At 31.9% G+C, this 13,855-nt stretch overlaps 1 protein-coding gene across 4 annotated transcripts in view; it reads left to right on the plus strand.

Moving 5' to 3' along the window:
• The first annotated feature begins 1,883 nt into the window (after positions 1–1,883).
• Positions 1,884–13,855, plus strand: part of LOC124368855 (dual specificity protein phosphatase CDC14A-like) — an 87,587-nt gene continuing 75,615 nt past the window's right edge. For 2 of the 4 annotated variants that reach the window (XM_046826305.1, XM_046826304.1), the window contains exon 1: positions 1,893–2,710. In XM_046826305.1, the coding sequence (XP_046682261.1) occupies positions 2,644–2,710 (67 nt within the window). In that variant the 5' untranslated portion in view covers positions 1,893–2,643. Of the gene's footprint in view, positions 2,711–13,855 lie in introns of all 4 variants that reach the window. The other 2 variants (XM_046826303.1, XR_006923014.1) reach the window with 2 other exon arrangements.

The following is a 13,855-nucleotide window of genomic DNA, read 5'->3' on the forward strand; positions in this document are numbered from 1 at the left end:
CACGCCGCCGGATGAAAAAGGGCGTCGCAGTCCGCGGCGCCGGATGAAAAAGGGCGTCGCAGTCCGCGGCGCCGGATGGAAAAGGGCGTCGCAGTCCGCGGCGCCGGATGGAAAAGGGCGTCGCAGTCCGCGGCGCCGGATGGAAAAGGGCGTCGCAGTCCGCGGCGCCGGATGGAAAAGGGCGTTGCAGTCCACGGCGCCGGACGAAAGGCGCGGGACGAAAAAGGGCGCCGCAGGCCGCCCTCTGTCTGATTATAATTTCCCTCAGGCGCCAAAATAATGAATACTATTTAATATAAACATCAATAAATAATAATAAATAAATAAACAATAACATTTTATTTCATAGCAGCACTATTCCTTTTCTACGTTATTATATTCCAATCTTTCCGAATATCAAATCACAATATTTTTATTTCATAATTTTAAAAAATTATATGAAAATAAAGTAAAACTATTAGATTTTATTTTTTTACCATAACAATAATTCGAGGTTTTCCGTCGAGAATTCCCCTTATTAATGCAAAATGTTACTATTAGAGTTCAATTTAATATTTTTTAATAACTGGTAGGTAACAGCCATTCAACTTAACCACAAATAAAATATTATCTAGTTACTTGTCTTTTTTCGCCGACTCGTATGTACCTACTTGTAATTTTCCCTAAATTTAGGTAAAAACTGTTAAGTTGGCAGCACTACAATGGAACGTAGTGTTCAATCGGTTTAATTTCTCGGGAATCCGACTTCCCGACCATACACTTTAAGGTTAGATTCTGTATCGTAATAGAAGAATAAAACTGGATGACACTTTTACTCAAACGTCAATATTTCAGTAGTTACGAGTTAAAATAAGTGTCAGTAAAATACACTAAATTAATACTAAATCTAATTGCATAGTTGCATTTTTTTTTTACTAAATAAACCCAAGAATGGTTTAAAACAAACATTTAGTGTACTTTTTACAATTTTCTTTTAGATTAAAACTCGAAAATAAAAATTTTAGCAACATATTTTATGAATATCCGTTCAAACTTGCTTTATGGTTATTCTAACCCTTTTTCATAACTTACCTTTTCATTTAAAATGCAATAAATTTGGATTTGTGCGGAAGGGCAAAACAATGTAGCCTACATTACAATGATAAGAATTGTTTATTTATAGTTCAAACAAACTATAACTGTTTATTGTATTGTTTCGGTTTAAAAACTGTTTAAATAACAAAAGACAACAATGGAATTTAATATGAACACTAGGAATGTGTAGACATTTAATTAAATGACTACTGGGGTTTCTATTTTGCACTTTACAGTTGAACTAATACTCGTGCTTTTCCTATTCTTGTATAAGATATACATTTGTTTGTATTCTTGCATATCGTAGCTATGTTTATATGGATATAATTATGATATATAAATGAATAATTTAAAAACATATTGTGCATTATCTTGGACTAGTCAAGTAAAATAACTAACGTGTGCGTATAGATTTAACTGAATGATAGTGGGCTGGCATGGTTGATGCTGGCTGTTTAGTGTCTAAATTGCACTTGTCAAGTGACATCACTACCGTATGAGTATATATATCTAAGAGAATAATACTGGCTGGACAGTAAGGTTGATGCTGATTGTTAGTAGGTGTGAAATAAAATAACTATCGGGCCATTCAAATAAATTAACTATCGTGTGAGTATAGATCAGGAAATAGTGAGCTGGCAAGATTGAGGTTGATTGTGAGTAGGTGTCTAAATTGGGCTAGTCAAGTAAAATAACTATCGTGTGAGTATAGATTTAACAGAATAATAGTGGGCTGGCAAGGTTGATGCTGATTGTGAGTAGGTGTCTAAATTGGTGTGGTCTGGTACTACTCTCTCTTCTTCCTACCACTTTCAGTTTAGAACGAGACCACTTGGAACTCGGAAGAAAAATTTACCGTCTAGACTTCAGGAAGATTTCTATCATCTCTAGTTTTCCCGCCACTTTAGCCTGATTCCTGAAAAATGAGGTCGTTACAACGGCCTTGTAAATTATTTGAAGGCGATCGAAACGGAAGTTCGAGTAACTTTAGATATATTTGAACAATCTACCGTTTGCTACAAATAATATCCAAACGTTGATATTTTATAAAGTTGGCAAACAGTTCAATTCTGAACTGTGCGTTGGTGTATGTTAGGTCATGCGTCGTGACGACTAATTGATAGCTAGGTGGCTGTGTATGTGTAGGTTTGAATGGTCCCAACTGCCTCGGGTTTTAACGTAAACATAATCAAACCTAGTTTATATTCATGTAAATGGGAGTATCTTATGAAAGAAGACTGTCCAAATGTGGCTCCCATGTTTATTTTTAACACACATTTCAATCAAATTTAAATCGGCCCATGTAAACTGTTGAAATGTGTCACGAAATTAGAAAATAGGAGTGTAACGGTTCTTCCTTCTTTGCAGAATTCAGGTTTAGCAGTAATGCAAAACAGTTTGGTGTATAACAGTGTTTTCGTCTGTAATGGTAAATAACCAAAAATGATACCTTTACAAAATCAAGACTTCTATTTGAACTCTCAAATTAAAATTACAGGAAAAGAGTGCACCCAAGCCGTATTCTAACCCTTTCTTAACCATGAAACTTGTGTCCAAAAAGCCTTGACAATGGAAAAACAATACAATTTAGACTTGGGTTCGTTACCTGTTGTGAGTGCCTCCGAGTTTATTAAAGGTAAGTACATTTTAAATCTATGCTTGTGAAATTCTAGATAGACTAGCCTATATCTGTTTGGAATAGCCTATGTACACCCACTGAACCTGTATCTATGTTTTCTGTATTAAATCACATCACATAGCTTAGACATGAATAATATCATAAAGTAACCATTATGTTATTAATTTTTAACACTATATTATACGTACATATTTTATAAAAAAAGTTAATCCATAGGACTATTCCGATACTGACCCAATAGAAAACAATCCTATGGTCTGGAAGTATATCAGTATTGATTATAAATTTAAACTAAAAAATAAGTATTAGAGCTAGCAGTAACTATAAATATTAGTTTATCTTAACATGCGTAAAAGTAAGAAGTGTGAAAAAACATTTGAGTCACTGTCGTAGAAAGTCAGGACAGATAGCCTAGAGTATAGTTTAAGTTAATCCTTGGATCCATCGAGCATATGACGTAATTTTCAAGCAAAGTACATTAATGCTGTCAGACCAAGGTCTATGTTTAATTTCATAAAGTTTATATTTAACAACATGGTTAATTTTATAGTGAATAGATTGGATGCAACTTGGTAACATAACAAATGATAATATTCCCATAATGTTAAAATGTTACATAGTAAACTTTCATTTAGCATCAGTACGGTACTTATCTAGTAGCCTATTAGTTATTACCAAGGTATTGTCATTTTTACCAAGGTGAAAGTTAATATATATTAAACGTGTTTGGCATTTTTTAAATGTACAGTTACAAACATATACAAGGAAATTAATAAATTGTAATGTAAAATTGTAAAAATGTAAAAGTTGTAAATTAATACCTATAAAAATTAGTACAAAATATATTCAATATAGCTAACTCAAAATTCAATAATTTCCTGTATAGCCAGTTATTAACGAGGCAGAATTGAATGTGCTATCGCTTATGTTTGTAAAAGCTACAAATATTAATACCTTCATACAAATTAGTATAAAATATATTGTTATCTAGAACACAAAATTCAATAATTTCCTGTATAGCTAGACAGAATTGAATGTGCTAACACTCATGTTTGTAAAAGATACAAATATTAATACTCTCATACAAATTAGTACAAAATATATTGTTAGCTAACTCAAAATTCAATAATTTCCTGTATAGCTAGACAGAATTGAATATGCTAACGCTCATGTTTGTAAAAGCTACAAATATTAATACCTTCATACAAATTAGTATAAAATATATTGTTAGTTAACACAAAATTCAATCATTTCCTGTATAGCCCGTTATTAGCTTGACCGAATTGTGTGCTATGATTTATGTTTGAAATATTTATAAAAACCAATACTCTTGTACAAATTAGTATGAAATATATTGTTAGCTAACTTAAAATCCAATAATTTCCTCTATAGCCCTTTATTAGCCTTGTCAAATTGAATGTTTTATGTTATATACTCATATTCATAATGCTATGTTATATACTCATATTCATAATAGCTACAAATATTAATACTCTCTTATAAATTAGGCATTACTTATTAAGTTTCAACTTTATATTCCACAATTTAAAACTATTGCAGGCTACAAATTAGGGTTTTAAAATAGCATACAAATCAATATTTTATATTTTGTATGTGGCCTGCTCATACTTATTGTTTCACATCCTTAGCAGTAGGCTAATTTATTCTGACCAATTAAAGCCACGATTAAAAATGATATTGATAATAACTAGAGCATATAGTGAACGAAAATAACGAAGTAGGTACTGAAAATAATAACCATTTTAAAGAAAAAGAGAGAAAGTAAGAAAATAGTTACATTACAATATCATAGTACATCATCACCAGTACTGGAGTGCATTCGGTTTATTACCTTTAAGAGAAATTGTACAAGCCAAACACAGAGACCAAATCACAATAAGCATTGTAGTTAAATATGAAAGTAGATTATAACAGTTTAACATTCCAAATATGAAAGAATAGTACATTTAAAAACAATAAGTATAACAAAAGACAAACACCTGGTGTTAAATGCTGGCAATGTAAAAAACAAAACAAAAACTATGTATTTATATATTTTTAAATACTATGAAGATAGATACTTGCATCAAACAAAAAAGAGATGTTTATATTTTATTGCAAAGCCATATCTAATCCTTCATAAAATGGAAAGCTTTGCTGATTGAATTTAGTTTGGTAATCACTGCTGAAAAGAATTGCAAAGAACATTTTTTGTAATGTGTGGCTCTTGTTTAAGAGGTCACTCTACAATTGCAACACTTCTTTATGTCTCCACTTTGACATTTATTCATTGTAATGCATTGGCTAATGGCCAATCCCATTGCAGAAATGGCGAGTTATTGGCAATTTCCTTTGAGAAAAGCACAGTTTCACCTAATTCTTTTTGTTGGTCAGTTTTGTCAACTAACTATTTTGTCCATTAAACCGATTCCAGATATTCATTCAGATGATATTGAACAAACTGTCAGCATATAATTTGGAAGCCTATTGTAAGGTTATGGTAATACTCAATAGTCAATACTCTTTATTATCAGTTTAATTGAGAAATTATAGTATCATACATGTTATTAAGTTAAGTGAGTTAAGTAAAATAAGGCATACAACATTTAAATTTGTATAAGTCTTAAAGTTTTGTGGACAAGAATCCCTCTAGAAAGTGATATGGAAGCCCTGGGGCATTTGAATTCATCCAGGTTGTAGATTACATCTGCAAGTATCCATTTTCGTAATTGTGTGTTCAGGTACTTGGAGTCCTCTCTCTTGAGTTCAGATGGTGGTAATGAGGGTTTCTTGTGAAGAGTTCCATTCTGGTACTGGTAAGGCAAAGAAGCCATGTGCACTTCTTGTTTTGTTGTTAAGAAAATCACCAAGTCTGTTTTAAGTTTTGTTCAGATCCCTAGGATTGGTGCTGTCAAGATTTTGAGACTTTTTTAAGTTTGTCTCCAACTATCTTGAGGTTTGCAGCTCTGCCATTGCTCTTAAGACACACTTCTCTAGAATGACGACCCTAAAGATTATTACTTGATGAGCCACTCCATACCATTATACCATGGTGAAAATGGCTTTCAAAAAAAGCGTGGTAGCTGTTAATATAGCTTGATCAGACTTTTTAATACGAAAATAAAAAAGATCTGAGTAAAGGATCTTTGATATGAGTAAAAGGCCTATCCAATTTATGTCAGAGGAAGTCAATATGAGCATTCCATGATAGTCAATTACCATTAGTCAATTATCATTAGTCGTACAAAGTTATTTGTTGATTCAATCAATGTGAGGTTAGGTGGTCCTGATACTTCATCTTTGTGTCATCCGAAGGTCACTTGCTCATTTTCCCTTTATTGAAAACAAGATAATTTTTAACACAGTATTCCTAAGCCATGGTAACTGAAAGTTTTGATCTCCAGGCTTTCAGCTGTATTTGTGGGGGTAAGTAGAGCTGTGTCATCAGTGTACAAAACTGGTCGACAATAGGCTTCAACATATTTTGGAAGGTCTGAGATGAAGAGAATGAATAGAAAAGGTCCCAGGACAGAACACTGTGGAACTCCTCTTTTTATTCTCAATGGAGTAGATGTGGCATTCTTTATTGATCCCTGATATGTTGGTTTGTTCAACAATCTGCTTTCTTTCTTCCAGTAACTCCTGAACCACTTTGCAGTAGTCTTCTGATTCCTAAGCTATCTAGCTTTTCCAAAAGATGATTGTGGTTCAAGGAGACAAATGCCTTGCTAAGATCTAAAAAAGTGCTGGTGACAGTTTTTCCATCCTCAATGATGTTTACATTTTGCTCTATAAATCCACCAGTGCAGTACGGTAGTATTGGCATAATTTTCTCTATTACCTTTGTTACGGATAGATTTAGAGAAATTGGTCTGAAGTTTGTTACGTCACATTCCCCTCTTTATATAACGAACCAACTTTGGACTTTTTTCACTTATACGAAAAAAAAGATGTCTACCAGAGGACCACACAAATCAATTTCACAGAGCTTCAGCAGCCTAGAAGAGATATCATCTACCCCAGCTGGATAATATTAGTTCATTTTTTGAATGACATCTATGGTTTGAGTAACACCAATAATGTAGCTATGCTAGGAAGGGTTGATTCAATTTGAAGGTTGAATTTGGCTTCTGTTCACTTCTTTTTATTGCAGCATCTGGTATCTGATGCTGTCTTAGACTTGACTTCTGGAATCTGAGACTAAAAAGAGAATAAAAAGAACGTGATCTGGAGTTAAATTCTACCTTCAAATCTTTGAATTATTTTTGAGAAGTAGGTGAGAAGGTAATAAGTAACTTCTTCCGTTACAATGGGTTAACTCTCTTTGAATCATCGAGGGATTGTTGGCTTTCAAGGTCTCTTCAGCTAAAGTCATAGTGTATGTATTAAAATGAGTAAGGCAACTAGGTCTAATCTGGATATGAGGTTGTTGTGTGCGGTGATTGAATTGTTGATTAGAATGTAAATTAACTCATCCTAATATGGTATTCCAAGAAGTGGTCATAAGTTTGTTTGACAATAGGTTGTTTCAGTGTTGTGTTGTTATATATAATATCGCTTTTCTCCTTTTGGGACATCTCAGTAAATAGTTCTGTTCTGCCATCATGAATAAAGAAGTATCCAAGCCCAAGCAATTTCATGTTTGACCTAATTGTAGTGGAATACTACTCAATATCATTAATTACACAAGCTTTGAAATTTACAAGGCATCAAATTAGAAATGGAAAAGTTACAGTGGAGGTACCGAATCCACTTCTTAAGGGACGTCCTTTTGACAGGTATAAGTTAACTCCCAAATTTAAATGTGTAATTCAAATAAAATCAGGTCAATGTGCCGATGACAGTTACCAATAAACAATAAAAATATCTCCATTTTATCAGTTATAACAAAGGATTTTATAGAAACTTTTTTAAACGTTTTTCATTAACCTATTTATTCCTTTTATAGAACTAATCGAGCTAACACATTATTACTTGTACCAAAGCAAACACACAAAGATGACAAACAAGCTCTGATTGAGAGTTTTTCTTCCTCTCTTGTATTTATTATGTGTTCATGTTTTGTAACTAATTTTAGGTTAAAAAAGTCAATTATTATGCATCAGCAAACTGTGAGTTTGAATTTTATTGAAGAGGTATTTGATTTTCAAAACAAATCAAATACCTCTTCAATAAAATTCAAGTTCCATATACAAAAGGCTTTTCATTATGTTAACCGCTTCTGACAGATGTATTGAAATACTAGTGGGATTAACATAAAAATTTCATTTTACAAGCCTTTTTTTTAAAATAGCATCTTGCCTTTTTTTTCTTTTGAGATCTGTATACTGATGTTCTATTGGTGACATAATTTAATTATAAATAGACATACTTCAACTTGTACTATGGAATTTTAATTCTAAGGAGTGGCTGTGCGGTATACAATGTGAAAGAGCTTAAATGGTTGTAAAAACTTGTTTAATCTGATGTCCCAAAGAATCTAATTCTCACTTTTTGTAAAGAAACATGTGTTATTTCCCCACTTCTTGGTACAGATTATATTTGTGTTTATTATTTACTGTTATACGGAGAAAAAACTCATTTTGAGATAAGTGTAAAGATTGGTTCGGAGAACTAAACTAAAACTTCCTCTTATGTATTTTATGCAAACTAACCTTGTAAAGATTGGTTCGGAGAACTAAACTAAAACTTCCTCTTATGTATTTTATGTAAACTAACCTTGTAAAGAATGGTTCGGAGAACTAAACTAAAACTTCCTCTTATGTATTTGATTTAAACTAACCTTTGCTCTTACTCTCGCTACATTGATGCTGAGCAGTGATTTATAAGTTAAAAATACAAAAACAAGATATTGCTTGGCATCCAATCAGCATTGCCATAGTGTTTATTTTCTGTTGAAACAGTGAGTCCATGGAACATATTTGGAGTGTGGACATTCACAATAGCGATACAGGCTCTTGGGGTTGATTTTACAAACCATGGAGTAATTTGTACCTACGTGCACATATGTAAGGTTAATGGAGCACGTACAAGAGGGTTAGTTAGGTTTGGTAAATTACAATGAAAAGCAGGTATGAAGTTTTTGAAACAATGATTTTTAAATTCTCATTGTAATTTTTGAATAGTCAACATTTAATTTTATGACACCCAAGCCTCATTCATTAATTGATGTATATGCTCATGTTCCTCACTTATGGTATACTTAAGAAAAGAACTAGAACATTTCCAAAAAAGGTTCTTGACCTGGGCAGGTGTAAGGTTCGGTTATAGACACTCCCAGGTTCCTACACAGGAAATGGCAAAGTATTTGATTTATCCATCACGAATAAAACATCTAATTCAACACATCCTTTTCTTGTACAAGATAATAGACTCAGAATTTTACTATTGAGAAGTTATTTAAAAGAATAAACTGTTCGCTGGAGTAGCTGAATGTAATTGTACCTTATACGTTCAAGCAGAGGTTTCTACATCCCCTGTCACCATTCTGATCAGTATTATCAACTTTCAAAATTACATCAAAATTACATATCATGACAAATACGCTAAAAAGTATTCTCTGCATGCTATATCCTGTACTTGAGTTATGGTGTTCAGTATGATGTCAATTAGTGCTGGTTCACATTGCACATTCCAACAAGTACTTTTATTTGCCTTGCTATCCAGGACGTCTTCTGCTGTTTAAACTGCCTTAGGTTGTTACTGAACACTTAATGACAAAAGTAAATTTCGTTGTTACAGTTTATATCGTACATTTTACATCCTCGACTTCAAGAAATTACAATTATTCTTTTTATGAATTAATTCAATTTGTTCACACAGTAAGTTAAGAGTCAAACGATACCTTTCGGGTGCAAATTAATGCTTTAGACACAATTTCCACGGCCAGGCTTTACTACTTGATAGTCTTATCTTATCTGCTGTAAACAATTCCTACTTACTTATCTTGCACAAAATCCTGAAACATGTAATGAATGGTATAGTGAAGCTTAACTTCATGATAACCTTATCTCATCTTCTAATAACTAAACTCTCTGTGATAAGTTTACATTTCTGACCTACCTTATTGATAAGGTTGATCTCTTAAAATTGACAAACTAGCCCAGCTCAAGTGCAGTATTAAACTTAATATAACTTTAATACAGAGTTCATAATTCTGGGTGTTGGGTACTAAAAAACTGTTTTGATACCTAAATCATAAAAATCTGTCGATAAATAATGTAGATATAAGCTTTTAATGGTTGTAATGCACGGTTTATGATGCCCTAAACATGTAAACAACGATAATTGTTCCATGCATTACAGCAGTTAAAAGATCACATCTACAGTACATTGTTTCTTGGCCATTTTTGATGTTTTAGGTGTCAAAATCTTTTGTAATCACATTTAACAACTTTTATTATTATTCTTTACAAATTTTCATGATCTTATTGTTTTTTATGGTATTAAGTTTTAAAAACTTCAACCGTCTGTCATGTTGAAACGTGATATGAGATGGCAGTCTCTCTTGATTTGAGACTGCAAAAGTATAATTGTGCCAAATTTGAGTTTTTTATTTATAAGGCTTTATCTGAAATGCAAAATTAAAATAATAAAAAAATAATAAAACATAGTCAGGCAGACAGTAAACTCAGCATTTCTGACCCATATTATGTTACATTTTTTTTTTTGTCTTGACACGAAGAACAATTTCCCAAAATATTTTCAAAAAGTTCGTAAACAGCCTGTATAATATTAAGTATCTCTGGTTTATACCTGTAGTATTAATGAATGTACAAAGTAAAAGTATTAAGTACTTCCATAACCATAACACTAAGAGATTGTACCAAAGCTTTATTGTTAGGAAATTAAGAGATTGATTGATAAAAATTATCTTATTAAAAATCTGCTACAAATTATTCTTAGTGTATCTTTGTAATATGGTTAGTAAAAAACATATTTAAAAACTTATAATTGGTCAAAAACCACTCCGGATATGTAATCTTAATTAATTCCAAAATTAACTTGTTTAATTGTTTCTCTCAGGGATGTGCATGCTGCTTGTTTTGGGAAAGGGATCTAGTAACATGTCCTAATTTCAATAAAACGTGTATATCAAATTGTGAGGTGAATTTGTAAAGTTTTATATGGTTTTAAAAAATATTCAGAGTTTTTCACTCTTATATGAAAATTAGTTTGCTTTTGGTTGATATTTTAGCCTTATTTGCGCACCCACTTGTGTACACTTTTAGCATGTCACCATAAATAGACAAATGCAAACAATCAGCACCAGCACGCAGCTTGCCAACTAGATTGGAGTTGTGGCTAGTTGTTTGATTGAGAGGGTGATTACGTCAATAGAGTTCATTGTGATTGACAATGCACAAGAGTCACTTCCCTTTGCACTGATCGTAACAATATCACACCTAAAATATCACAACTACCAGAAATTGGCCTTGGGAGTAAATTTATCACTCTTGATAAGGTTTATCACAAAACTTGATTTGTAACTAAAATGTTTTTTTTCTTGTTTATGAAATTCTTATTCCACGTACTACAATGAGGCCCATAACCCAGGCCAAGAAGATAAATTCAACCCAGGCCAATATCTTCTGTTAAAGATACTACTTAAACATCAGCTGATGCATGTACTTTGATACGTTTCTCAAACACTGAATTATTCTGGATTGTTAAACAGTGACACACTTAAATGAACATCAAATTTGGAGATACCGTTCTACTTTTACCAGCAAAAGCAGGTAGACCATACAAATCACGATACAAGAAACTTTTTTGGAAACAGGAGTATGAAAAATTTGTGTCCAAAATTGCGTTATTTTACATTGTGTAGAAGTACATTTGTAAAGCAGATCTTCACATTTTTCTTGAATCTTTCTAATGTAAAGCTGTTTACTGTTTCACTGGGAAATTACGCATTATGAATTTGATGTTGTAGATAAACGTATGCTTAGGTTTAAACGTTATATAGGATATATATAGGATGTATATAGGATAAACGTTATTCGTTAAAAATAACAAATTTTTAGAGAGATTAAACTTTCTTATAGAATTTCTTGTAGGGAAGGACAAATATCCTAACCATTACAGGAGATTTTAACATTAACATGTTAGATGAATCTAAGGAGACAAGAGATCTTAAGAACATTCTAAATCGACATGGAATGAATTTTTTAGTTGACTTTCCAACCAGAGTGACACAAACATCTGAATCTTGTATTGACAATTTTCTGACAAATTTTAATAATAAAAATGAAATTAAAGTCTCTGGAATTATAACAGCCTTGTCTGATCACGATGCGCAAATGCTCGAACTTTTACAAATTCAAGTAAAATCTGAACAAAATTTAACCTTTGTAGGAAGAAAATTTTCAATTGACAATATGACATTATTCAAATCTCTATTAGAAAAAGAAGATTGGCTTTTGTTCTCCGATAGATGAAAAGTATGATTGTTTTTGATAGTATCTTTAGGTACTATTTTGATCTCTGCTTTCCCTCTTGTGCAAATTAAAAAAGGAAATAAAAAACAGACATGGATTACGGACGAACTGAAAGATGAAAAAAATGAAATTATACACCTCAATAAGTTGTCAAGGTTGAAAAAATCAGAAACCTTAAAAATGAAAGTAAGAATTAAAACTAGGCAACACAACTCAAAATTAATAAAATGTAAACAAAAATTATTTCGACACTAAAATAAAAAAATTCAGAAAATATTAACAAGACAACATGGCAAATTATAAATAATGAAACAAAAAAGAATGGATATAAATGTGAAGGCAATCTTGTAATTAAATCAAAAGATTCATCTATTACTGAACCATCTCTAATTGCAAATCCTTTAATGATTATTTTATAAATGTGGACAGATGCACTGTTAAAAGACCTTCCTTCAAATTCATTACAACCACAGTCTGAGAACATAAATATAACGTCTTTCAAATTTCAATGCCCGCCCTTGAGTGTAGAAGAACTGAATCAAATTATTGACTCACTCAAAAATAATTCTTGTAGCAGGTATGACGGAGTGCCTATGAAAATTGATAAAATTTGCAAAAAGCTCTTTAATTAAACCATTAATGCATTTGGTAAATTCTTCTCTCATTACTGGCATATTTTCCTAGTAAGTTAAAATTGTCTAAGGTTGTACCTATCTACAAAAAAGGTATTGTAACAGGACATTCAAAATTATCGTCCAATTTCAATTTTACCATCAATTTCAAAAATTTTTGAAAGAACCATGTACAATAGATTGGTCAAACATTTAGAAATAAATAATCTTTATGACAAGGAACAACACGGTTTTAGAACCAAATAAATCTACTATAACTGCATTGATAGAATTCACTGAGTCTGTAATAGAGTCAGTCGACAAAAATGATAATGTAACAGGAATATTCATGGACGCATATCAAAGGCTTTTGATAGCATATCTCATGAAATTTTACTTAACAAATTGCAAAATTTAGGTATCCATTAATATTCATTTAAAGTGGTTCGAGTCATATCTATCTGAAAGAGAACAATACGTTGAAATAACTCACATAAAAAATAACAAATTACTAAAATTTAAATCAAGCACCCAATTAGTAAAAAATGGAGTACCCCAGGGTCTATTTTAGGTCCTATATTATTTATATGTTATACAAAGGATATGCCAAACTGCCTTAGTAATCTTGAAAGTTCAAAAAAACCAGCTGTGCCTATTTGCAGATGACTCAAATCTCATTATATCTGCAAAAACAGAAGTCGAATTGGAGATATCTGCACATCTGCAACTCTCAAATGTACAACAATTTTTTCATGACAACAAATTAGTTTTAAATACCGTAAAATAAAACTAATTTTATTTCTTTTAACACAAAAACAAGACAGAAAACGTTTAAATCCTAACATATTGATATAAACGATTCCAGTTTGGATCAAGTTCCTACACAAAATTTCTCGGTCTAACAATAGACAAAAACCTTAGCTGGAATCTACATATTAAACAGATAATTAAGAGGATAAATTCTGGGTTATTTGCTATCAAAAAGACTTTCTTATTTATGCAGTTTGTCAGTACTAAAGATGGTTTTCCATGCACATATTCAATCCCACATTGCAATGGGATAGGAGTGTATGGAGGAACCACAAACCAAA

Source organism: Homalodisca vitripennis, chromosome X, assembly GCF_021130785.1.
Source record: "Homalodisca vitripennis isolate AUS2020 chromosome X, UT_GWSS_2.1, whole genome shotgun sequence".
Classification (NCBI taxonomy): Eukaryota; Metazoa; Arthropoda; class Insecta; order Hemiptera; family Cicadellidae; genus Homalodisca; species Homalodisca vitripennis.